Below are 11,412 nucleotides of genomic sequence, written 5' to 3' on the forward strand. Positions count from 1 at the left end.
ATCACCACCCTCACTCGCTGGGGTGGCGACCACGTGCCCAGGTCTAGAGAGAGGGTGCCAGGCCAGCTGGCGACCCTTTGAGGGCAGTGCGGAGGCGCCTGCGGGCGGGGGGGGGGTGTGCTGCGTGGACCCAGGGGAGCCCCTGGGCTTTCCGCAAGGAGTGAGGAGTGCGGTCAGATGTCCGTTCCGGCGCCATCTGGTGGCTGCGGGCCGCTGGTGGCCGGGCTGCAGGGAGGGCGGCCAGCGCCAGCCTTGGGGTGTCGCCTGGGAACTTCTCTCCAGCAGGAGCCCCAGGGTTGGGAGGTGGGGTCTCTGAAATAGAGGCACCCACCCTCCATGGAGCCCCACCAGGGCAGGCTGGGCCCTCACCCCACACCGCTGTGGAGCCGCCAGCCTGGCGTCTGGGGTGATCCCAGCCCCAAGCGGGGCTGTGAGGGGCCCAGGGAGCAGGGAGGAAACCGGTGGCCTGAGTGGCAGCCTGTCCCCGCAGAGTGCACCACAGTTGGAAGCCTTCTGCCCCGTCACCGCCCACAGGACCTCGGGCGCCTGTGGCCTTGGAGGAGGGCGGAGAGTAGACGGGGGTGGGTAGTCAGGAAGGCTGGTGGGGGAGCCCGTATGGATCTGGGCGGTGGGGAGCGAGGGCCCCGGGGGCCAGGCGTCGTCTGCAGAGGGTGCTCCTGGGCCCTGGGACTAGGGAGCCAGTGGGGTGGGGCGGGGGCAGCACAGGCTCTGGTTGCGGGGTGCTGGGGGCAGGAATGGTGGGCAGGTGCCCTGGATGTGGGGTGTCAAGAGGAACAGGACAGTCTCCGGCTGCTGGGGCCCCACAGTTGGCCTCTGTGGGGTCACCCCGTTCCTGCTCCCCAGGGGTGTCAGCTGAGGACCCACTGCCCATCTGGGAGCCCGGCACGCTGCGAGCCCGGACAGGCCTGGTGGTGAGGGTGGGGACAGGGGATCACCCTGCCTGGCGGGCGGTCCCCTCATCACAGCCACCCCCGTGGGGACGGGAGGGGCCGCAGCGGCTGAGCTGGGTCCGGCAGTTGGGAGTCTAGGATGGTGATGTCCTTGGGGGCTGCTTTCGTCCCCTGCTGCTCTGGGAAAGGGTGACGGGTGGGGGGAGAGGCAGAGGATGTATCATCAGGGGAGTCAGCTCCCAAGAGCGGGAACCCCCAGCCCAGTGGCTGCTGAGTCCCCGGGGCACCAGCTGGGGGGACGAGGCTCATGGGGAGGGCGGGGGGGACCAGACCAGTAACACCGGAACCTTGGGCCCACACAGGGACCCACGGCCTGCCCGAGGACAGCAAGACATTCTGCCCCAGGACTCACTCCCCCACCTCCCTCCCGGATAAGTGGGGACATGTCTTGGAGGGACACTCTGGTGCAGGACAGAAGGGGCTGTGTCCCCAAAGGGACCTCAGGACTCTGAAGCGCTGCTGAGAGCACAGCCTTTGCCGAGGCCCCAGACGCACAGAGGCTGGGGACCAGGCCACAGGGGCCGAGCGGCGTGGGGCCGAGACGGGGGGTGGGGGGGTGGGCTGTGTCCGGTGAGGCACCGTGGGCCCGGAGGACCGAGGCTGCCCCCCGAGGCCCAGCCATTGGAGACATGCTGGGGGAGGCATCAGGGTTGCTAGGAACCTGGGTGGAGGCTTCCATAGCCCTGATGACAGGGAGATGCCATTGCAGAGCTGGCGGTGACAAGGGCGATAGTCCCTGGCCATTTGGGGCCAGGGAGACACAGCTCTTGAGAGCAGCAAGGTCAGAGCAGCACCAAAGGCCTGAGGCCCCAGGAGGGCGGGAACAGAGTGCAGCGTTCTCAGGAGCAGCACTGGGTCAAGGAGGTCAAGGGTGTGACCAGGAGGCCCCAGGGAAAGGTTGCAACCTGCCCGCCCGGGCCTGGTTTCAGGCCCAGAACCCTCTGGGGTCTGGTGGCGACTGCACCACCAGCCAAGCCTGCACCAAGACCCTGAAACCGCAGGCAGCGGAGCACCCGAGCGCTGGGGACCGCGGGACACGGGGTGACTGCAGGTCCCTGGAGGCCCATGGCACCCTCGTGGCTCCCCGGGGTGGGCGGGGGATCCCGCTGGTTTGACCTCTGACCGGCGGCCGTTTCCCCAGGCCCGGACAGACAGCCGGGGCCGACTCCTTGAAGTGGACCTCGCTGCTCTGGCCGCCGTCACGGGTGAGTCCCAGGAGGCTCCGCATCTGTCCCCAGCTGGGAGGAAGTCCACCCGGGGGTGGTCAGCGACACAGTGACCGACGTAAGGATGCGAGGTGGTCCAGCCACGTCCATTTGCTCCACCAGCTTGACCACCACAGGCAGGTGGTGGGTCCAGGATAACGGTGGATGTTGGGAAAGCCACCTGGGCTGCAGCCAGATGGGGTGTCTGAGGCCACAGACGGGCACCCTCTTCTCCGGCCCCGCCGGGAAGGAAGACCGCTCTGTCCCTCCCCTGCCCAGCGTCCCCCCACCGTACCGACACTCGGGGGCAGGCATGTCCCAGGTCCAGGAGGTTGTTGAGCGGAATCCCCGGCCTCTACTCACTTGAGCCAGTGGCACCTGCTCGCCCAGTCCAGACAAATGTCCCCACTCACCAGGGCCCCTGGGCCACCTGTCGAGAATGCTGGGTCCCACCTAACGATGCATCAAGCCAAGGGCCTGCTTTACAGCACGACCGCGGCAGGGCTGGCAGCGACCACGGGCACTCACACACCACACTTGTAGAAGCTTCTAGCCGGGCCCTTGGGACGGACGCCATCTCAGGTCCTGCCCATGGGGCTGCATCCCCACAGCACCGTCACTCCTGGTTCCAGGAGCTGCTGGTGGGTGGGAACAGAGCGGGGGGGTCTGGCTCCCCAAGGGACGTGGCAGAAAGCCCTGGCCTGGAGCCCAGTGGAAGCACCCTGGAGCGGGGCGGGTCTCTGCCCGGGTGCTGACCAGCAGCAGGGGCGGCCAGGGCCTGTGCAGGGGGACGTGCGTTCTGCCTCGGCCGGGAAGAGGTGGAGTGGCTCCTCGAAGCACGCCCACCTCACTGCTCCGCTGCCCCGCCCCGGCCCAGGCACATAGGACCCTCAGCCACCGTGGCCCAGGCCCCTGTGACCTTCACCCCTGGGCTGGCCTGCCAGGTCCTGCTGGGGTCAGTCTGCCCCCAACCCTTGCCTGGGGCCCAGCGGTGGTCCTTCCTCTAGCTGGGGACGCCCTTCGCATCCAGACGGGAAAGCGGAGGCTGGGGTCTCCAGGGAGCGGCGTCCCCGAGTGTGAGACTCTGGAGCCCCCAGTGGGGTGACTCGGGGAGGGGGTGAGGGCGGTCCTGGGAGGGACAGCTGAGCAGGGGCCCCAGTGGGGGAGGGAGACGGGCCCCGCCTGGGATGTAGGAGACTAAGAACCAGCTCCCCCAACTCTTGCTCCGCCCTGGAGCAGGAACAGCGAGAAGGCTGCCTGGTCTCCTTCCCCCCAGGCCTCATGGTACCCATGGGGACGGCCTAGGGTGGGCCCCGGCCCGGCACGGGGGCAGGGTAGCTGCCTACAGCGGGCCCAGACACGGGGGCCTTGTGGGGGTTGGGGAGCCAGCTGCAGGGACACAGGCCCTCTCCACTGCCAGGTGACCATCCAGACCCTCAGGGCACCTTCGATGGCACTTGTGCAAACGAGGAGCACCTGCACCCGGAGCCTGGGTAGGAGTGGCTCCTGGGTGACCCTGCCACGTGTGGGGTGACAGTGCCACCTGGTGGCCACATGTTCAGTCCTGTGTCCTTCTGCAAGGACTTGAGATTCTCTGGGTTCCACCTGGAAAGGGCCATCAGTTCTGCCTGGGACATGAGGCCACCCTGGGAAATGGCTTTGACACCTTAGCCTGGGCCTGAGTGCCAGATCCGAGCAGATCAGGGACCGCCCGTCTTGGCCTGGCCCTCCACTGAACCTGCCACTCCTCCTTCCTGGCCCAGTGGCCGCACAGGCGTGGCTGCTCTCCCCTCTTCTGGGGAGTCGCCTGTACCAACCAACCCTCCCTCCCACAGGGAGCCCTGGCCACGGGCCTCCCTTCTGGGCCGCACCGTCCTGCCACCTGTCAGCACCAGGCACCCCTGCTGCCCCCAGCTCTCATGCTGGCGTGCTGTCCTCCACCCCTCTGGGCTCATCAGGGACCCCCACTCCCCTCCACACCCACTTTGGCGGTGACCACTCCCACCACCTTCTCTGCCCACCAGCCTGCACCACGGTGCTGTCTCCAAGAGGGAACTGTGCCCGTTTAATGCCCCCGATGGTCTCTGGGACAGGCCCCCAGCCCACTGCCCACACGACAAGTCATCCTTGCCCCACCAGCTGGACTCCACGTCCCTGCAAGGACTCAGGGACACCTGTCCTGGGATGGAGAGCTTCTTGTCCCTCCAGCACCTGCCGCCATCCCCTGCCAGATGGACACAAAGCTGCGAGGCACTGTCCGCCAGGTGCAGGGCCCCTGCCCAGGGTGGGCCTGGGCCCCTGAGGGCCGGAGCGGAGGCCACAGTCTGGCCTCCGTATGGACCCGTGAGGACCGCGGGCGCTGTCCATGGGTGTCCCCACGGAGCCACAGCCTCTCAACCCCACGGCCTGCCCCCTTCCCAGAGTTACTTGTCCCCTGGCCGGAGCGGGCCCCGGGGTCCACGTCTGACCTCCCTTCCCAGCGCAGCCCCCACAGATGACTGTGCCCTGCAAAACCACCTGGTGAAGGTTCGGTAACTTGCAGCCCGAGGGGGTGCCTGGGGAGGTGGGCATGGTCGGCGAGCCCGCCCCCGCAGAGCTGGGCAGCTGGCACGTCTCCTCCCTGCGGGAGACGAGTGGACTGAGCGGGGCCGGCGCCCGTGCTGCCTCAGTGAGACCCACGCCCGCCCTGCGCCCGCCTTCGGTGGTGAATTTTATTACAAAGAACAGTATCAAAATATACAGATTTGTTTAAGAACCAAAAATGCAGCCTTTTGAAGGGTCGAATGAGCATCAGCTGCGTTGCCGGCAGCCTCTCCCGCCACCCTGGAGACGGGGGCCCCCGAGCAGGACCGGGACACGGGTCTGAATGACTCAGAGGGCAGGTCGGGCTCCGACTCGGGACGCGTCTCACAAGTCCTCGCGGGCGGGCGGCCGTGCCGGGTCTTCCTCTGTGACTTCTGTCAGGAAACACACCAGTGTAAAAGGCCCCCAGCGAAGGCCAGGAGAGGCCGGGTGGACCCTGCGGACCCCTGGGTCTGACTCCCTGCTTCCAGGGGGTGGGGGGTGGGCGAGGCGGCCCCCTCTGCCGTGGAAGTGCTGGCCTGCGAGCCCAGGAAGCTCTGCAGAGACGGCCGTGAACCTCCGGCCCCAGGTTCTTCCCAGTAGTGGGGGACCTTGCTTTGCAGCCCCTCTGCGCGGGGGGACCCCACGCCACTCACCGCGCCCCGCCGGCTGCGCGGGCACACAGGCGTCTTCCGTCTCCTCAAAGCCGTCGGGACACACGCAGACGAAGCTCCCGGGCGTGTTGTAGCAGTTCTCACCAGTCCTTGCACACGCCTTCCCAGGCAGTGCACACTCGTCCACATCTGAAACAGAGTCCCCTTCAGTCGCGGCTCGGCAGGCCCTCGAGCAGAGCTCAGAGCCGCAACTCGGGATGGGGGAGCGAGGGGAGAACTGAGGGCTCTCCCGGGGGAAAGTGAGCTGGCGGAGCCTGGTGGGGCTGTGCCGGCAGGGGGCACACAGGACACGTGGGTGCACGGGGCTGACCGGAGTGCGAGGGTGCAGGGCTCGCAGTGGGGCAGCCCCACGTCCCCACCCCGTGTCTGCGTCTCCTGAGACCCCCAGGTAGTCGAGAGGCTTGAGAAGAAGGGGGGCCCCGGCCCTGATGGTGCACTGACCTGCACACTGGCCACTCTCCTTCGTGTACCCGGGCACACACTCTTTACACTGCCCTGGGCCCTTCCCCGTGCAGCCCACGCAGGTGGGGTCGCATTCTGGAAACAAGAGGAGAGATCGTGACAACGGCAGACCAGCCACCCGGGAGCAACCCGGGGCAGGACACCACAGTGGGGACGTGAGGGGGCCTCACCGGTCGGGTGGGGCTCACAGAGCTCTCCCCTGGTGAAGGACAGACGCCCGGATGGGTGCCACGACGTGCCCCCAGGAGCCGAGGCACCAACCCCTGCGAACCCCTGTGGAAGCTGCAGGGACGGCGGTCCTCCGAACCGCCCCACCCCCGCCCCCTGCCAGGAGCTGCCAACAGGGAGCTTCGTAGCGATAGCGGAGACCCCCGCCACCACGCCCTGTGCCGATGAGTGCCCTGCGCCAACCCCAACCCCAGGAGAGGCGGCCCCATCCAGCACAGCCCCACCGGGCACCCTGCAAACGCGAAAGCTCTCCCGCGAGGGTGTTCACAGCACCCATGGCGCCCAGCATCCCTGACTGCAAGCTGTGGGGTCATGGCGTGCTCCGAAATCCTGAGCAGGATGCAAAACTCGGTGACACGTGGATGGCCACCAGCGAGGCGCAGCGCCTGACAGGTGAACGGACAGCTTTCTGACTGCGCTACAGCCGGTCGCCTGCTCCTCGGGCGGCCACTGCAGAGGGCGTGTGGGGCCGGGCTGAGAACCCGAGCGGGAGGGGCAGACGCCAGCCGCACCTTCGCAGTGGAAGGAGCCGCCGACGTTCTGGCAGTGCTGCTGTGGGCCGCAGGGGGGCGTCTCCGCCGCGCACTCGTCCACGTCTGGAACACAAGGCGCAGCTGTGAGCAGAGGCCCTGCCACCTTCCCAACCACACAGCCGGCCACCAACGCCTCCTCCCGTGGCCAGGACCAGCCCGAGGGAAGTGACCATGGTGTGGAGAACGAGCTTCGATGGCCATGCTTGGAGGCCTCTTGCAGGGGTGGGGACGAGGGACCCCTGGTGCCCCCACACAGGGGTTACTGTGCGAGCATCCGTGTCCACACGGCCTCACACGAGCCCTGCATCGTGGCCAGGACGGGGCAGGCGCTTTCCTCCCCCTGGAGATGGGGCCAGGCCACGCAGCTCTGGTGGGGGACGGTGACCATCGATGTGGGCCTGTGGGGCCCGGGCTCCGAGACGCCGCAGGGCCGGGGGAGCCAAAGGAAAGGACGCACCATAGCAGGTGGCAGCCACCAGGCTGGATGGGAGGGGACGGATGGGCGGGGAGACGTGCCTGGGGCCTCATGTCTGTGTGGCAAGAGGTGCCCAGGGCAGGGGTGCGTCGGGGAGCTGCTGCCCCCGTGGCCACGTGGACGGACCAGGCAGACGCTGTGGCCACCAGGCTCGCCAGTGCGGCTCCCCAGCCCAGGTACGTCTGCAGGCCTGAGAGCAGCAGGACCTGCCTGTGGCGCTGTTCGGAGTCCCGTCTGGGCAGAGGCCACGCGGCCCCCCCCCATTCCCATCAGCGCCCTTGATCTGCCCCTCATGAAACCAGGGCGTGAGCCCGAGTGGGGGCGGCAGAGGGGTGGAGGGACCCAGGAACCCAAAAGACTCCTTCCTAAAAGTGGCTGCACCTGCCACCAGCTGTGGGTGACACGTGTCCCGGGACCATTGAAACGTGACACAGAAGGGCATAGCTACCTTCCCCACAAGTCCCCAGTGGAGCTGCCGGTCAAAGCTAGCCCACCTGGGAAGGGCCAGCACAAACCCCACGGGGAAGCGGGGGGCTGGGGGGAGCGGGGGACGGGGAGCAGGGGACGAGGCGGCGCCCTCACCCACGCAGGCGCCGTCCTCCCGGGCCCAGCCCGCCTCGCACTGGGCGCAGTCCCTGTTGGTGGGGCCGGTGCACGTCTTGCAGGACTCGTCACAGGCTGGAAGGCAGAGCGGACGCTGTCAGTGCGCGTGAACCCCACCCCCGCCGCCGCTGTGAGGGGTTCACGTTCGGCAGGTGCAAACAAAAACCGAAAACGGACAAAAAAGTCCCGGCAACGGCCAGACTCGCTCCCCGACAGAAGGCCGTGCTCGTGTGATTCGCAGCGCCCCACGGGCTTTCCACGCCCGTGGGCAGTGTCCCCTCGGCAAACGAGGACCGAGAGGGACCTCTGCACAGCTCCCTGGCTGCTGGGCCCGCTGCGCTCGGCCGCCCCGGACAGGGCACTGCAGGGCGAGCGACTGCCACACTGACCGCGGGGGACAGCCAGGGAGCGGCACCCGTGAGCACTGCTGACAAGGCCGCCCCTCATCACCGGCCCCACTGTCACAGCCCACCCCTGAGCAGGACAGTCAGCGAGCCACCCTAGGCGCTCGCCCTGGGCTGTGGGTGGGGGAGGGCGTGCCCTCCGCTCCCAGGCCACCGGAATGGCCGGCAAGGCCGATCTCAGCTGAGCCGGCCTGTCTGTGTGAGATTCCACTGGGGGTGGGGAAGGCAAGGCCACTGAAAACCAGGTAGGAAGACCCACCTCACCCCACACAGGTCACCACGACAGTGTGTCCTCTAGAAGGGGCCTAAGGCCGGACGTCACGGCTTGTGGCCTCCCGCATTCAGTTCTCACCTGTGCCACCTCCCCACCCTGTCTCCACAGTGAGTGACGGCAGGCTCCTCTGAACCCCGCCGCCCGCATCGCACCCACAGACACCCAGCACAGCACTGCAAGGCCAGCCGTCCTGCAGGAGAGTGGGGGGCGGGGGGTGGGGGGCAGGCCCTGTGCAGGGACACGCCACTGCCAGGTCACAGACTAAAACTGTTGTGGTTGCCACAGAGCTGCTGACCCCAGGGTCCTCTCCGGAAGAAGTCAGGAGAAACCTGACACTCTTCTCCTCTGGGGGTTGTGTGGGGACAGGAAGTGGGACCCCAGCGATGTGCTGGTCTTATCCCTTCCTGTCATACATCCTGACCGTCTGGGGTCGGAGACCCGCAGCCCCCGGCCCCACCTCTGCAGGGGCTCTGGAAGGGCCAAGTCCTGCCACCGCAGACGGGCGCCAGCGTGTTACCTGTGCACACGCTGTGTGTCTCGTTCCTCAGTGAGCTGAAGTAGCCGTCCACGCAGTCGGAGCACAGAGCCCCACGGTACCCTGGGTGGCACTGGCAGGCCCCGTCCCCCTCTCTGCTGCCGTCTCCGCTGCACCGGCCGTTCCCACTGCAGGGCCTCGCAGACCCGCCCTGGCACTCTGCGGGGACCCAGACGGTGTCAGCGGAACTCAGGGCACGTTCGCACACAGAGAAGACACCCCTTCACTCACCCGCCACACAATCAAAGTAAGTCTCTGGGTGCCTTGCTGAAATCCAAACCCCACTTTAACCCTAAAGCTAGCACGACTCTCAGGATGCGTGAGCCTGAGAGCTCAAGGAAGGGTCTGGGCAGCCTCCCCAAAACCTGGGATGAGGACGTTTGTACCTGGGGCGTGTGGAGCTGTGGCCACGTGTCACTGGGACAGCAGGAAAAGCAGATGGGAGGTGGCTGCAGCCAGTAAGAGTCTCAGCTCAAAAATGGAGTCAAATGCTCCAACTGACCACACAAGTGACTTTGGCGATGCCCCAAAGCCAGCTGTGGCTGAGCCCTGACTCACCCACTGAGGCTAACTGTGACGTGTGCCGCCCAACAGACACCCCCTGGCCCTGGCCTCTCACAGACCGGTCCTTGCTGTGAGCAGCACTGTGCAGGGGCAACGGAAGCTGCCGCCCTGCACCCCTGGCAGCATCCAGGCAGGTGGGTTAGGAGGGACCCTCAGCTGGGTGCAGAGAAGGCGGCGCCCAGGCCTGGTGGGAGCAGCTGGCCCCAGTTCCCTCCCATGCTCTGCCCATTGGGAATGACGACGGGTGACTCAGGGTCTCCCCGAGAAAAACCTACCACGGCAGTCCGGTCCGTACGTTCCCGGAGAACAGCAAACTTTCAGCGTTCTCACACAAAACCACTCAAATAAGTCAGGGTGCTCCTTCTTCCTACGGATTGAAAAGGCTCCGTTAGCTCTCCCAGGACAAAGGTTCGGCTCCCTGCCATGTGCGCCGCAGGTGTCAGGAGACCTGGGAAGGGACAGCCAGGTGCAGGCACTCTTCCGGCCGACTTCCCTGCTGATTGCTGCACCGTGGGCACAGATGTGACGGGAGCAGAAAGACAGGTGTTTGTAACTTCTCTGAGTCTGAAGTTCTCTCAAACCTTGCATTAAAAACGAAGCCCTGGGGGGTTCCGGCGGCCCCACCCCCACCGGGAAGGATGGTGCAGGCGCACTCACAGCCGCAGCCACCAGGCCTCCAGCAGCTCCTCCTGCTCCTCCAGCAGGCGGTTGCACTCGAAGTCGCTGCTCCCGCACAGGCCCTCCACGATCTCCAGGAGGCGGACCTCGCTGCAACACAGCCCGCAGGTCCGAGGTCAGCGCGTGCCCCACCGGGTGCCGGGCCAGGGCTACGTACGCAAGGGCCGCTTTAGCGATAAAAGACTCGACAAACACACCCACTGGGGATGGGGGGCGGTCTTGAGTTGCATGCGGGGGCTTGAATTGGAGGGGACATGGGCAGTCAGAGACCCCTTCATCCTCAGGGTGACGGAGGGCAGGGTGGGGTCCCCAGGGAAGACCCTGAAGCTCACAGCTCCAGACAGAGGAGGAGCCACAAATAGTTCGTATGGCTGGGACTCTGTCCCCAAGGTGCACGTTTGAGAGGCCACCAAGTCTGTTGCACGGCAGGGAAGCCTACAGGCCAGTAAGGAGCCAGTGGGTCTGTCCCAGGCCAGAGAACGGGTGGCTGAGCTGAAGGGACTCTCTGTGCCTGTCATACACGTGGGAGCTGGGGCCGGCTGCTCCCACCGGGCCTGGGCGCTGCCCTCTCGCACCCAGCTGAGGGTCCCTCCTAACCCACCTGCCTGGATGCCGCCAGGAGTGCAGGGTGGCGGCTTCCGTGGCCCCCACACATATCCCAGGAATGCCCAAGGGCTCGGAGCTGGGCGGGCGCCCACCTGAATTCATACTTGGACAGCGACTTCTCCTCCCACGCCGTGTTCCCACCGCCGAAGTTCTTCTTGGCCGTGTCCACCATTCCCTGCGGGGAGAGCATGGGCGTGAGGCTCCAGCGCATGGGCTGACTGGTCTGTGCTGGGGTGACCCCAGCCCATATGGAGGTCCCGGGTCCGGCGTGGGTTGACCCTGGCTCTGTGTCCCACTCCCCAAGCTGCGAGTCCCGCGCCGCTAGCCCACCTGGTTGAACTTGTCCACCAGCTGACGGCAGCTCTGGCAGGGTGTCGGCTTCTGGGCGGCCTCGCCGGGCAGCAGCAACAGCCCCACCAGCAGCAGCCCCAGAGTGGCCAGGGCCGGCGGGCGCATGGCGGGCCGAGCGGGCAGCGGTGCAAGGACGCGGCCGCGCGGGCAACGGCCGAGGTCGGGAAGGAGCAGCGGAGAGCTGAAGCCTCCGGCCGCCCACCGGCTCACCGGCGCCGGCAGTTCCCGGGACTACTTGACCGAGCCAGATGGGGCCCCGCCCCCCGCCATTCTTCGCACCGCTATTG

At 67.0% G+C, this 11,412-nt stretch overlaps 1 protein-coding gene across 2 annotated transcripts; it reads right to left on the bottom strand.

Annotated features, from left to right (window-relative positions):
• Positions 1–4,905: 4,905 nt before the first annotated feature.
• Positions 4,906–11,387, bottom strand: CRELD2 (cysteine rich with EGF like domains 2). 2 transcript variants are annotated; one of them, XM_037160294.2, is made up of 10 exons: positions 11,105–11,386; positions 10,867–10,949; positions 10,148–10,258; positions 9,766–9,857; positions 8,909–9,085; positions 7,693–7,788; positions 6,615–6,698; positions 5,854–5,949; positions 5,395–5,541; positions 4,906–5,133 (listed from the first exon to the last, which is right to left on the bottom strand). In XM_037160294.2, the coding sequence occupies exons 1-10, from the start codon at positions 11,228–11,230 to the stop codon at positions 5,084–5,086; spliced, it is 1,062 nt and encodes a 353-aa protein (XP_037016189.2). In that variant the 5' UTR covers positions 11,231–11,386; the 3' UTR covers positions 4,906–5,083. The 2 variants fall into 2 exon arrangements, with proteins under 2 accessions (XP_037016189.2, XP_037016190.2); XM_037160295.2 differs by lacking the exon at positions 6,615–6,698 and having other exon boundaries at positions 11,105–11,387.
• Between the last annotated feature and the right edge of the window lie 25 nt (positions 11,388–11,412).

The sequence above is a fragment of the Artibeus jamaicensis genome, unplaced genomic scaffold, assembly GCF_021234435.1.
Source record: "Artibeus jamaicensis isolate MK-2021 breed Jamaican fruit bat unplaced genomic scaffold, CSHL_Jam_final contig_233, whole genome shotgun sequence".
NCBI classification, from domain to species: domain Eukaryota; kingdom Metazoa; phylum Chordata; class Mammalia; order Chiroptera; family Phyllostomidae; genus Artibeus; species Artibeus jamaicensis.